General features: G+C 41.8%; 1 protein-coding gene across 2 annotated transcripts in view; it reads left to right on the top strand.

The window, feature by feature from the left end:
- Positions 1-1,726: 1,726 nt before the first annotated feature.
- Positions 1,727-13,485, top strand: part of plxnd1 (plexin D1) — a 78,144-nt gene continuing 66,385 nt past the window's right edge. Inside the window, exons 1-2 of one of the 2 annotated variants that reach the window (XM_087781180.1) lie at positions 1,727-3,171; positions 6,688-6,864. In XM_087781180.1, coding sequence (XP_087637306.1) covers positions 1,954-3,171; positions 6,688-6,864 — 1,395 coding nt within the window. In that variant the 5' untranslated portion in view covers positions 1,727-1,953. The remainder of the gene's footprint in view (positions 3,172-6,687; positions 6,865-13,485) is intronic. The other variant, XM_087781181.1, reaches the window with a different exon arrangement.

The following is a 13,485-nucleotide window of genomic DNA, read 5'->3' as shown; positions in this document are numbered from 1 at the left end:
CTGAGGTGTGGAAACATTTTGTGCACGTCCTATGTTTCTTACACAATGTGAGTAGCTTTTAAATAAATTCTTATGTATAGGACAGGGGTCACCAACTTGCTAGCTACTTAATATAATTTCTGAAATAATGTTATTTTGGATGATAAATTGCATATTTATCACAATAATAGCATTATGATGGAGTCTACTGACTCCTTTAAGAAACATCTTAAGACGTTTTTATTTGTTCAGGCTTTTCCTTGATTTTCTGGAACTCCTGTTGTGTTATCAGTTTTATCTTGACCTTTAAAGTATATACTTTATTGAGTATTGTTTTGATTGTTTAAGCGCTTTGTGACCCTGGTCTGGAAAAGCGCTATACAAAGAAAAATTACTTACTTACATTATTGATTCTTCAATAATTGCCAAACAATAAAGGAAACCAAGGTTATGAAAAGTATTTTTTGGATAAGGGCTACTCTATTGGTGTCTGACCTGGTTCTCACGGGGGGCACCACGTTGATGACCCCTGGACCTAGATTTATCAAATAAAAAAAGCGACTGTGGTCTCACCAGATGTCCTACTAAACAACTAAACTAGTTGTTTTTTACAACATTACTAATATATATACTATACAATTTAATCACAAGAAAAATATTAATCATGTAAAAATACTATATTTACTGACTTATTTGATAGAATAAGGGGTCACCAACTTGCAAGCTACTTATTATAACTTCTGAACTAATGTTATTTTGGATAATAAATGACATATTTATCACAATAATAACATTATTGATTCTTCAATAATTGCCAAACAATAAAGGAAACCAACGTTATGAAAAGTATCTTTTGGATCGGGGCTACTCTATTGATGTCTGACCTGGTTCTCACCATGTTGGTGACCCCTGGACCTAGATTTATCAAATAAAAAAAGCGACAGTGGTCTCACCAGATGTAAGTTAGTAAATAAGTAATTTTTATTTGTATAGCGCTTTTCCAGACCAGGGTCACAAAGCACTTAAACAATCAAAACAATACTCAATAAAGTATATACTTTACAGGTCAAGATCAAACTGATAACACAACAGGAGTTCCAGAAAATCAAGGAAAAGCCTGAACAAATAAAAACGTCTTAAGATGTTTCTTGAAGGAGTCAGTAGATCATCAAACACAGAGGGAGAGGAAGATCGTTCCAAAGCTTAGGAGCAACAGTCTGGAAGGATTTCTCTCCTCTGGTCCTGAACCGTGTGTGAGGAACCATCAGTAGATTCTGATCCACAGACCTCAGAGCCCGAGCTGGGGTGTAAGGCTGGATCAGATCAGTGATGTAAGGAGGAGCCTGACCATGAATAGATCTGAAAGTGACAGTGGTCTCACCAGATATCCTACTAAACAACTAAACTAGTTGTTTACAACATCTTTAATATACATACTCTTCTATTTAAACACAAGTAAAATATTAATCATGTAAAAATGTTATATTTACTGATTTAGTTGATGGATTAAATACATTTTAATTCGGGATTAATCGTGTTTAACTAACATTGTATATTTTCAAGGGCATCAGTGATGAACTAACATTACTTTAACTCCTCTCAGCTCAAGGATTTTTTTCCATTGAAAACTTCCATCTCATCGTGTGTCTCGACCATGTTTTATTAAGTGAAATCTGCGCCGATGATAAAAAAAAGAAGCAGGAGAGAGAGCTGGTTCCTCGTGTGATGGAGCTGTCAGTGGGTTGCTGTGGCTCAGTGGGAGCAGCTCAGTGGGCTGACAGGGACACACGCACGAGCACGGGAGGAAGCACGACTCTCTTATCGCGTCACTCCGGGCTCAGGCGTGAAGCAGGAAACAACCCTTTTTTTTTCCTCCTCCGATTGTCGGAACAAAACGCACTTTTTTTTTCTTTCCTGTCTTTGCTCAATGCGACCCACGGCACCGAAGACGCGGAATCCGGTCCAGAAGGAAAGATGCCTCCTTCGATGCAGATCGCGGTTCTGCTGCTCCTCCTCGGCGTCCTCGCGCCGGAGACGCGCCGGAGCGCCCGCGCGCTGCGCGTCCAACAGGCGTTCTCCACCCCGAACCGGACCAACAACTTCGTGGTGGACCCGCTCAGCGGCAGGGTCTACCTGGCCACCGTCAACTCCGTGTACCAGCTCAACCGCACCTTGAGCGCGGAGGCGGAGGAGCGGACCGGACCCGTGGAGGACAACCTGTTGTGCCATGCGCCCCAGCTGCCCCAGGCGCCCTGCGAGCACCCCAAAACCCTCACGGACAACCACAACAAGCTCCTCAAGCTGGACCGGGACCAAGGGGTGCTGGTGGTGTGCGGATCGGTCTACCAGGGGTTCTGCGAGCTCCGGAAGATGGGCAACGTCTCGGAGATCGCGGTGGAGTTCCCACCCCAGGGCGAGAAGACGGTGTTCCCCAGCATGCTGAACATCGCCGCGAACCACCCCAACGCGTCCACGGTGGGGCTCATCTTCAAGGGCCACGGGGGGAACACCCGGCTCCTGGTGGGGGCCACCTACACCGGCGCCGGGACCCAGTTTTTCCCCAAGAACCACAGCAAGGAGGACCTGCGGTTCGAGAACACCCCGGAGATCGCCATCCGGTCCCTGAACATCAAGGATCTACCCCGGCTCTTCACCTACGACATCAACCCCTCGGAGGACAACGTGTTCAAGATCAAGCAGGAGGTGAAAAGTAAGAACAAACTCAACTTCGTGCACGCCTTCATCCAGAAGACCTACTCCTACATCGCCTTCAACAACGACGCCAAGATGGGCCTGAAGGAGAGTCAGCCCAACAGCATCCTGGCCCGGATCTGCCTGGACACGGAGCACCCTCGAAAGTCCACGGGACCGGAGAGCAAGAAGCTCACCGAGTCCTACATCCAGATGCCCCTACAGTGCGGGGTCAGCGGGGATATTTACAACCGGGTTCTGTCCTTGTACCCGGCGGAGATCCACACCCAGGACAGGGGTGACCCGGAGCCTTATCTTTTCGGGGTGTTTTCCAAGGCGGACAGAAAGTCCGCCGTGTGCGCCTTCAGGTTCCGGGACATCGAGGAGGAGATCCGCCAGGGCCGGAGGAACTGTTCCAACTCCGTCAGCAGCGACGTGCAGGTGCTGGACAGCGTCATCCAGGGCTCCGGGGCCGCGTGCGTTCATAAGGGAAACCTGGTGGTAAGTTTTTCACTTTTCTCTTAATTTTCGAGCTCATCGCAGGAAAAAACCACAGGCTTGGATCAGCGTGTTTTTTTTTAAACGTGGCATGATTTATAGTTTTGGGGATCCTACCCAGTGAGATCAATATTGTCATTCCAACTCCAATTACTTCTTGTACACATGCTCGAGTCTGCTGGGGTTCAATTAACACCGATTTTACCTTGAAGAGATAACAGAAAAGAAGACTGTACCTCTTAAATATTTATGTTATTACTTTATATCTGTAGTGTTTTGTCTTAAAGGACTAATATAAAATAAATAGATCTAAGATGCTAGTGAATAATGGTTTAGATATGCTGAATAATAAACTTAACATGCAGTTATAATGTTTTAGGAACATATATTTATATTTCCTAAGCTAGTATGTGGTGTCCGTCTTTATAGCCGAGTGACCTCTGCAGGATTTGCACTGCCTCAGCACTCCCAAGTAGCTGGGAAAATCTCCAGCCACACTGGACCCAGAAAAAAAAAACAGCTGCATTTTATTTGACCCTAGAATAGAATTTTGGACTATTTTCAGACAGAAAACTCTCTTAATACTCAACTTTAGCACATTTTTGTCGCTGAAAAAACAAACAAAACCATTAACAACTCTGACCTTTTAATCGACTCCAAAGGGTCTAAATTAGAACCATAAGTGTGAAACGTAGTTTCATTTATTAGTGAAACATGTTGAAAAAATGGTGTGTTTATATCTGGGATTAACCCAGATTACCAACAATGACGACGTTCTAACTCTTATAAACATACATAAACTTGTTACATTGAAGGTTAAACTCCTCCTCAAGTAGAGTCACAGAGAGATCGTGAGAGTTTTAAATCAGCAGATCTTCTGTACTATCAGTCTGTATAATAACTATAATATTTGAGAGGTTACGCTGTATATTTGTCTTGTAGAGCCACAGTTGCTGATGATACTTTTTAGTTGTACACGTTGCTGCTCTCTTAAACTTGAGAAGACAACGTGCTGTTTATAGTGTGTTATTTTATTGTTGTGTTTATCTATTTGTGTGTCTTTTTTGATGCTATTTTTGCTCCTGACCTCAATGACCTTGTGTGGTAGAGTTGAGAGATTTAAACAATGGGTCTGGTTTACACTATAAAACTAATCTTATGTTATATTATATTCACATGTTCTAAAAAAAAATGTAATTACCCAGTGACATTGTTTTTTTTTACTCAAAAAAAGTATATTACATTTGGTTGTGACCTCACTTCCCTTTATATATCTAACACCTCTCTGGTTGAGGAACACCTCGTGATCAGTGCCGGAAAGGGAAGTTACAACTGTCCCCATGACTTTGACAAATAAATATTCATAAACGAGGAGATTTGTTCATCGTAAATGTACGATTAATGTGAAAAAAAAACAAGTTGGACTCACTTGCTCTTCTGCAATTTATCCACACATAAGGAGGCAGATTCAACAGTTAACATTCGCATCAGCTGACAACTCGATCTCCTGAGCCATTAGTGATCGGAAACATGATACAGTATTTTGACTCATGGCTTAAGTTTCTGAAGAGGAAACTCGAGCGATGATTTAAATCTGCCAACAACTCATTTATCCCCAGTCAGGAGACGGATATTATTCTCTTTACCAACAAGTACTGTAGCAAAATTGCGTGAGTTTCTACGAAGATAAAATCAGCCGCGGATTGTAGGAAGAAAAAAAAAAAGGGTCTCCTCGTGACTTTTGCATCACTCTGTCAGTTTCTATTTATGCTTATCTTATTAAGCCTGTGGCTCATGACTTGTAGAGAGGATCTCCTATGTCTCCGGTCGAGGTCATACTAGTTGGACTCTCCTCCGCGGCTTCGCTGCAGGGTTATGGGAAGGGTGAGACTCCTCTCACACCCATCTGCTCCCTCATTATAAAAATCACTTGAAATCCCGGGTCGGAAAATTGACATTTTACACGTACTTCCTCGGCCAAAACGGCGCGACCGCAGCTATGGTAGCAGCTCGGTCGTAAACACGAGGTTGTTTTTTTTATCTCGCATACCAAACTAAATATTTGCCCCGAAGGAAAGTCGCCGCTCTATGTGGGCGACTTTTGTCTTCTCCCTGACGCCACAGAGGAGATTCCTTGCTCTTCTTTGTTGCGAGCCTTGATTGACGGGTCAGAAGTACAAGAAGGCCGTCTCACGACCACTGCTCTGTCGGGGTCAGAGACTTGACCCCGTGCCTGGCACTGTCTTTTCGACTCTGGCCTCAAGGCTTCTTCCCTTTTTTTCCCCCCTCTCTGGTAACTTAATTTGGACTGAGCACCCCCCCTGCTTTACCTCTGCAGCGTTTAAAACAGTGGACCCCAAACTATAGCCCGCGGACCAATACATTTTGCCAGACAAAACTAGGGGTGCATTTGTTTTGTTTTCCATACATAGACGAAAATATAGGACAATTCATTATCAGGGGGTAAAATAATTTGACTAAATGAGATCAAGACTTTATGTTTTTTGTTGTTATATTCTACACTGTAGCATGTTGTTGCATGGGTTTACTCCGGGCACTCCGGTTTCCTCCAACAGTCCAAAAACATACAGAGGTTGATTGAGAACTTTGGGGAAATTGATCATAGGTATAGGAGTGTGTGTGTGAATGGTTGACTGTCTTTGTGTGCCGGGTGAAAGACTGGCATCCTGTCCAGGGTGTCCCTCGCCTCTCGCCCGAAGAAACTGGGATAGGCTCCAGTTGCCCCTATAAGGGAACAAGCGGTTCAGAAAATAAATAAATAAATAAATGAATATCCTCCTTTTTTTAATCTCTAAGAAGATCTGGTTAGAAAGATATCAAAATTTTAGCGCCTAAAATTGTATTTCCTGACTTAATTTCTATGATGAATCCACAAAGGGTTATTTGGTTAGTTATGACTTTCTGGAAATCAATACTTTGTGTGGTCTTCCCACTTTTTGTGTTACAAACTGACTCCTTCCCCCATGAGAGAAGGGGAAAGTTATGTGGCCCTCAGAGAGAAAAAAAAAAGTTTGGGGACCCCTGGTTTAAAGAGATGAAGTTAATCATACTTGTTTTAACGTCTTTGTCGTCCATCTCTGAGACAACATTTACGATAACGGAGATAAAGCCAAGAGCGGCGCAGCCCATGGGAAACCGCTCTACAAATATCTACAACACTTCTTTTTTTTCCTTTTTGGCTTGGAAGTGTATTAAAAATATTCAGAGAATTCCCAAATGCTCCTGGTGTTCATCCAAGCGTGGCACTAATGTTTTATCATCGCCCGCTGAGGATTTGACAAAAGCAGTGCCTTATGAGTGTTGAAAAGCCTTGTAAGCCCCTTTCAAGTATTCAATGAGATGTCTAAAGAGTGATTTAGAAGAATGAGCGGAAATGTTCTGATAGTAGCAATCATCCCTTGTTTTCACTTTCATCATCAGGCCGCTCCGGCCTCTGATGTGTTTAGAAAAAAGATTCTGTGAACTCACGTCTTCCATTATCGCTTTCTATCTTTCTAGCTGCAGCCGGAGCAGCTGGACTGTGGCGCGGCCCACCTGCAGCACCCCCTCGCCCTACGGAGGCCCCTGAGGGCCCTCCCCTTGTTCGAGTACACCGGCCTGACTTCAGTGTCAGTGGACAACGTGCTCAACCACACGGTGGTTATTCTTGGAACCAGCAATGGGAGACTGAGAAAGGTAAGAATCTGGCGATACGATACGTGTCACGATACCTGTGTGACGATACGATATATCGGGATATATTGCTATACTGTAGGAACAACAATATTTTGTTTCTTTTAAACAAGTAAGTAAGTAAGTAATTAGTATTTATAGCGAAGTAAGAACCATCATTTTAAAGTTGATCCTGAAAGAAACTGGCAGCCAGTGAAGAGTTTTAAGGATCGGAGAAATGTGAGTTCTTCTACTAGAGCGGCTCAGAATTCTCACTTGAGAGTTTTGTATCAACTGCAGGCGAGACAGCTCCTTCTTGTTAAGACATGAAAACAAACTGTTACAATAGTCCAGACGAGAAGACACAAACGCATGGATTACAAGCTCCAGATCATGTTGTGACAACATTTTCCCAAATTTAGAGGTTGTTCTCGGTTGAAGGAAACAACACTTTCTGGCTTTTACAGCTTAGAAATAAGCAAATACTCTCTCTAATCAAACATGGAAGTGCTTATAAGAAAGTGTTTCTCAAAATAATGTTAACAATGAAGTGCATTAACAGTCTCAAACAACCTGGAGCAACATGCAATATCCAGCTGGACCTTCAGTCAATTGTCTCAATTTTAAACTCTGTTTTAAGGCCAAACTTTAGCTTTAAAAACTGATGTTAAATGTATATTTAACCTTTTAAATAACATCAGCCTTTATTCAACCAGTATTAAACACAAAATCTCTCTTTATTAGATCGAGGCACATTCCAATGATCAAGTCAACATTAACACTAAAAGAAAGTTTGTTATTCTTGACTTTCATGCGTCGACTGGAAGTTTCTCTCGTCTCTACAGAACAGCAAAGTTAACTTCTTCGTTTTGTGTCGTCTTTCTTGTTTCGTCGATCTGCTCATAATCCGTGTCGTGATGCTTATCTAGAGACTTGATAAAGTTAGTGGTGTTAAATATGGTGGATGGATTTCTCCTCCAAACATCCGCACACAGCAGCACTTCAGCAGAGTCCGCTACTGCTAGCTCTGCTGTTAGCAACAGCTGCGTCGCTCAGCGCAAATATAGTTTTATTTAAAAAATATCGATACAGTATGAGGAATAAAAAACATCGTGATATATCGTTTTATCGATATTTTCTTACACACATATGCTTTCGAAAAGGTTGTAGATCAGAAAGTGAAAACGTTGCTGGTTTTTCTACGACAAAGTCTTTGTTTCAAACCTCCAAAATGAACCGTCTTGTATAATTTATTCATATAAAACCTCTTACCTTCTACGACCATACTTCCACCGGCTACATCAGTTGTTGATAGATGGATCTTTTAATTCCCAAGCGAGTGTATTGATGTTAACCCTCCGATGGCCCTTCACCTCAAGTCATGAGTAAAGATGTTTTCCTGGAAAGCGATGCAGTGAGAGGTCAGCTCAGTGTTCTTCACCTTCAACTTCCCAGTCCAGGTGTTCGTCCAGGCTGGTCAATCAATTAGCGGGATAACACCTTTTCTTAATCCAGACACCACCTCAGATATGTCTGAACAAATCTTCAATTGAATCTGTGTGTGTGTGTGTGTGTGTGTGTGTGTGTGTGTGTGTGTGTGTGTGTGATCCAGCCTCTACATTGTATTCAGCAATAATAAGAATTCCAACGGAAGGGTGACTGAGATTTCAAATTAACCAGCGATGGATGAAATTCTTCTCTCCCCGCTCTCGCCTCCAGGGGATGTCACATCAGATTTCTCATCTCTCTCTGTCCTCCTCGCTCACACCGGCCACCTGCATTCCCTCACTCGCCGAGCACATCAACCTCTGTCGCTGCCATTCTCATCTCCTCGTGCCTCCAGTTCCACTCTCATCTATCATTAACAGTCCATATATATATTGCATGTCCGCGCTCTATCTATAACCCTTCTAACTGCCGCACACTCTATTCTCCGTCTGGACTCTCTGATGACCACTTCATCTCCTACGTGCTGGCGATTGGGTTTGGACCGGTTGTAAATCCTCACCCACAATCCATCAGTACAGCTGAGTCCATTTGACAATAACACTTTCTCTGCACTTTTCCCTTTAGATCAGTGTCGTCCAATTCAATCACACGATGGTCACATTTTGTCTGTACAATTGTTGACATCATTTTTTTTCCTAAATTACTTCTTTGAACCAGTTTATATATGTACTCACTTTCACACACATATATTCACTTTCACACACATATATATATATACTCACTTTCACACACACATATATACTCACTTTCACACACATATATACTCACTTTCACACACATATATACTCACTTTCACACACACATATATACTCACTTTCACACACACATATATACTCACTTTCACACACATATATACTCACTTTCACACGCATATATACTCACTTTCACACACATATATACTCACTTTCACACACATATACTCACTTTCACACACATATATACTCACTTTCACACACACATATATATACTCACTTTCACACACATATATACTCACTTTCACACACACATATATACTCACTTTCACACACATATATACTCACTTTCACACACATATATACTCACTTTCACACACATATATACTCACTTTCACACACATATACTCACTTTCACACACATATATACTCACTTTCACACAGATATATACTCACTTTCACACACATATATACTCACTTTCACACACATATATACTCACTCTCACACACACATATATACTCACTTTCACACACATATATACTCACTTTCACACACATATACTCACTTTCACACACATATATACTCACTTTCACACACATATATACTCACTTTCACACACATATATACTCACTTTCACACAGATATATACTCACTTTCACACACATATATACTCACTTTTACACACACATATATACTCACTTTCACACACATATATACTCACTTTCACACACATATACTCACTTTCACACACATATATACTCACTTTCACACAGATATATACTCACTTTCACACACATATATACTCACTTTCACACACATATATACTCACTTTCACACAGATATATACTCACTTTCACACACATATATACTCACTTTCACACACATATATACTCACTTTTACACACAAATATACTCACTTTTCACACACATATATACTCACTTTCACACACATATATACTCACTTTTACACACAAATATACTCACTTTTACACACAAATGTACTGCCTTTTCACACGCATATATACTCACTTTCACACACAAATATATTCCCTTTTAAAACACATATATACTCACTTTCACACACAGAAATACACTCACTTTTACACAAAAATATACTCACTTTTACACACAAATATACTCCCTTTTCACACACATATAAACTCACTCTCACACACACATATATACTCACTTTCACACACATATAAACTCACTCTCACACACACATATATACTCACTTTCACACACATATATACTGACTCTCACACACATATAAACCCACTTTCACACACATATATACTCACTCTCACACACCTTTGTACTCACTTTCACACACATATATACCCACTCTCACTCACATACATATAAACTTCCTTGAGAGTGAGTATATGTGTGTGTGAGAGTGAGTATATATGTGTGTGAAAGTAAGTATATATGTGTGTGAGAGTCTTACAGTCAGAAACCTGATAAAACACACTGTAAACGGGTCTTAATGTCTCTTCTGGCAGCACCAGCCACCAGTGGCGCACAAACGCTTACGTCATCAAAACAAAGAGCAGCATGTAGTCGACAGACTCGACACAGTTTTAAGGATTATTTCTACAATCATTTAAACGTAAAGTTTTATGACAAGGTAGACAAGGATGGAAAAAACTGACATTTATGAGTCTTGTCCTCCAACTTTTAAAATCTCATTTTGTTAACATCTATTTAATTTATTCAATCATATAGTTATTCCAAAACAAAACATACAATTTCTTTGTTGTTCTTACAATACTGACAATAAATGTAAAATAGTTTTTCAAATGACAGTGAAATCTGATGACCCACGGACCAGAGAACCTGGAGTAACCCCACGCCATCAAACAAACTCGCCCCACTGTCCTCTTCCATCTTCTTCACCGCCCTCACACACTGTCACTCTCTCTTTTTGTTTATCCCTCCTCGAACACAATTGACAGGCCTGAACGTTGACACAAATATCTGTGCTCTGAGTTATTCATGAAACCATACAGCTTCTCCAAATCCTGACAGGCACAATTATAGTCCCTAATGTAACCCGGGCTCTTACTGATCACCATGAATGGAGTTCATTATTGAAATGATTGAGCCCTAAAGCTTGGAAAACCCATAATAGTGCAGAGCTACGTAGCAGCCCGTCTGATGTGGCGCTACGTTTTTCTGTAAAATCAAACAAAAGGTGTGTAATGAGACATATAGCCGGAATGTCTTTTCTTCTTTTTTTGAAATGTTCCCAGAATCTTCCCCCTTTTTTGTTCCGTCCTTCCTGGTCCATTAACCGACACTAATCACAGACTTGAAGGTTCCTCAGACCTGATTATTAAGCGAGATATCATCAGATGTTGTTTAACAAGATTCCATCCTGCTGTGGAGAACATGTGTAGCTGCGTCCAAGCTCATAAAAACAAAAGCTTTTCCCGTCCAATTAGACGCATTCCTTAATTCTGTCTCAGGCACATTCCAAGTCACCCCTGACTGGGCGGCTAAAAAAGCCAGAGGCTGCCTCGCAGGTTTCTCCTCCAGCCGAGAGCTTTTTCTGAATTTATCATTAGGGGATAAATACATAAAAAAACCTTTCATTATGCTAGCTAAGTGGTTGCTTGTTAACAGTCTTGTGTGTCGGCCGACATGGCAACGAAGTGACACAATAATCTCATGCAATGAGTTGTATCAACACTGCCTTGGACTTGATGTTTACCCCAAGAAGACGCAGCCGTTCGAGCCACGGTCCGAAACATAATTAGCTTCTGGTCGGGTTTGTGTGTGTCTGTCGGGGCCTGATTGCAGGTCCGATTGTGTATTTAGGTGCGTGTCTCGGTCTGCCGGGGCAGTGTCGTGCATCTCGTGTGTTTACGCCGACCCTGTGATTAAGAGCTAAAAGTGTGTTCCTGCAAAGCACGTGTGTCAACCTTGTTATACATGAAGTGTAGTGTTTCTCTGACCCCCGCGGGCGATGAGCGCTGCGCTTTTTCAGCTTTATGTGTCTTCCATTGTTTGTATATGTATGTATGTGTGTGTGTGTGTGTGTGTGTGTGTTTGCCCCCGGGATGGAGTAGTTACCGAGGTTAATGGTGCTGTTAGTGTGTGTAATGTGATTCTGACTGTGAGTTTGGCTCGGCCTAAACACAGGGGAACAGTGGTTCAGATTAAGTTATGGCTCTTTCACTGTCTTCCAGAGGGCCCTCAGTCAAGTAATTTGTAATTACATGCAATTTTTAATGAAGTCTCTCTCTTCCTATTACAGCTGACTTCTATTTCCAGAGTTTTTCCTTCGTCTTGTCTTTACTTTTACTCCGTCTGTCGGCCCATCCCTCTGCTTTCTCAGTTCATCACTTTCGTTGTTTTGCCATCCCTCCTTCCCCTCCATCTCTGGAATAAAAAGAACCTTTGATTCACTCGGCAAACAAACAGACTTTATCTCTCACTCCCTCTCTCCCCGGCCCCACCTCCATCTGTCTCTTTCTGTTTACACCCTTTTACCCATCCAGAGGCACAAACACACATTGAGAGAGAGTGTACACCAGCTGAGCACTCCTTAGTTGAAAGGGGTCTTTCATCTATGGAGGGACAGACCGAGGAGAGGCAGACGACCTGCCACTATAGCAGGTGTTTGTCGGATGACCTGATGTCAGACTCCCCCCCGCAACCTCACCCCGAACTACTTGCTTCTAAAAAATGGATATACTGTGAGCAAGAATGTTGCGTGTTCGCTTCCAGCTTGAGGCTTATATTGTTGATTTTGTATCCCTGTGCATGGTCATTTCTCAAATATTTTCCAAGTGCAATGCTTTACAGTACACTATAAGACAGGGTAGTACTGTCTCAAATACAATACTGCCCCTACGCACTACCCGGAAATGCTTCAACGGCTTCTTCTTCTACTACTATTTAACGCTTATTGAAACAGGCCATTGGAACCCTCCAAAGAAGTTATTCAGTTGTGATTCATCGTGTTATTTTTGTTGTTGTGTTGTTTTGTGGTCAAATTAGTGTTTTCTGGAGACATTTACACCGGTATCTGTTCCGAAGACGTGTCGTCAGTGACGTAGATGATGTTGAACGGAAGCTTAGTCACTAAGATGGCGACCGTTGAGAGTGGAAAGTGTCCATTGATCCACACTCAATTTTCCTGCCATTTGAGTACGAATAGCGTTACACATTTTCGCACAGTAAGTGCCGAAGTGCACGATATTGGGACACAGCACGGGTACTCCGGTTTCCTCCCAAAGTCCAAAATCAAACAGAGGTTTATTTAATACCCAAAATCAACTTGAACTTGAACAACCCTGTGATAGATGGGTAGATGGGTAGATGGGTAGATAGATGGATAGATGGATAGATGGATAGATGGATAGATGGATAGATGGATGGATAGATGGATGGATGGATAGATGGATAGATGGATGGATAGATAGATATATAGAT

Source organism: Callionymus lyra, chromosome 19 (genome assembly GCF_982586985.1).
Source record: "Callionymus lyra chromosome 19, fCalLyr1.hap1.1, whole genome shotgun sequence".
Lineage (NCBI taxonomy): Eukaryota > Metazoa > Chordata > Actinopteri > Syngnathiformes > Callionymidae > Callionymus > Callionymus lyra.
The sequence above is the reverse complement of the archived record's forward strand: the minus strand, read 5'-3'. Positions and strand labels throughout refer to the sequence as shown.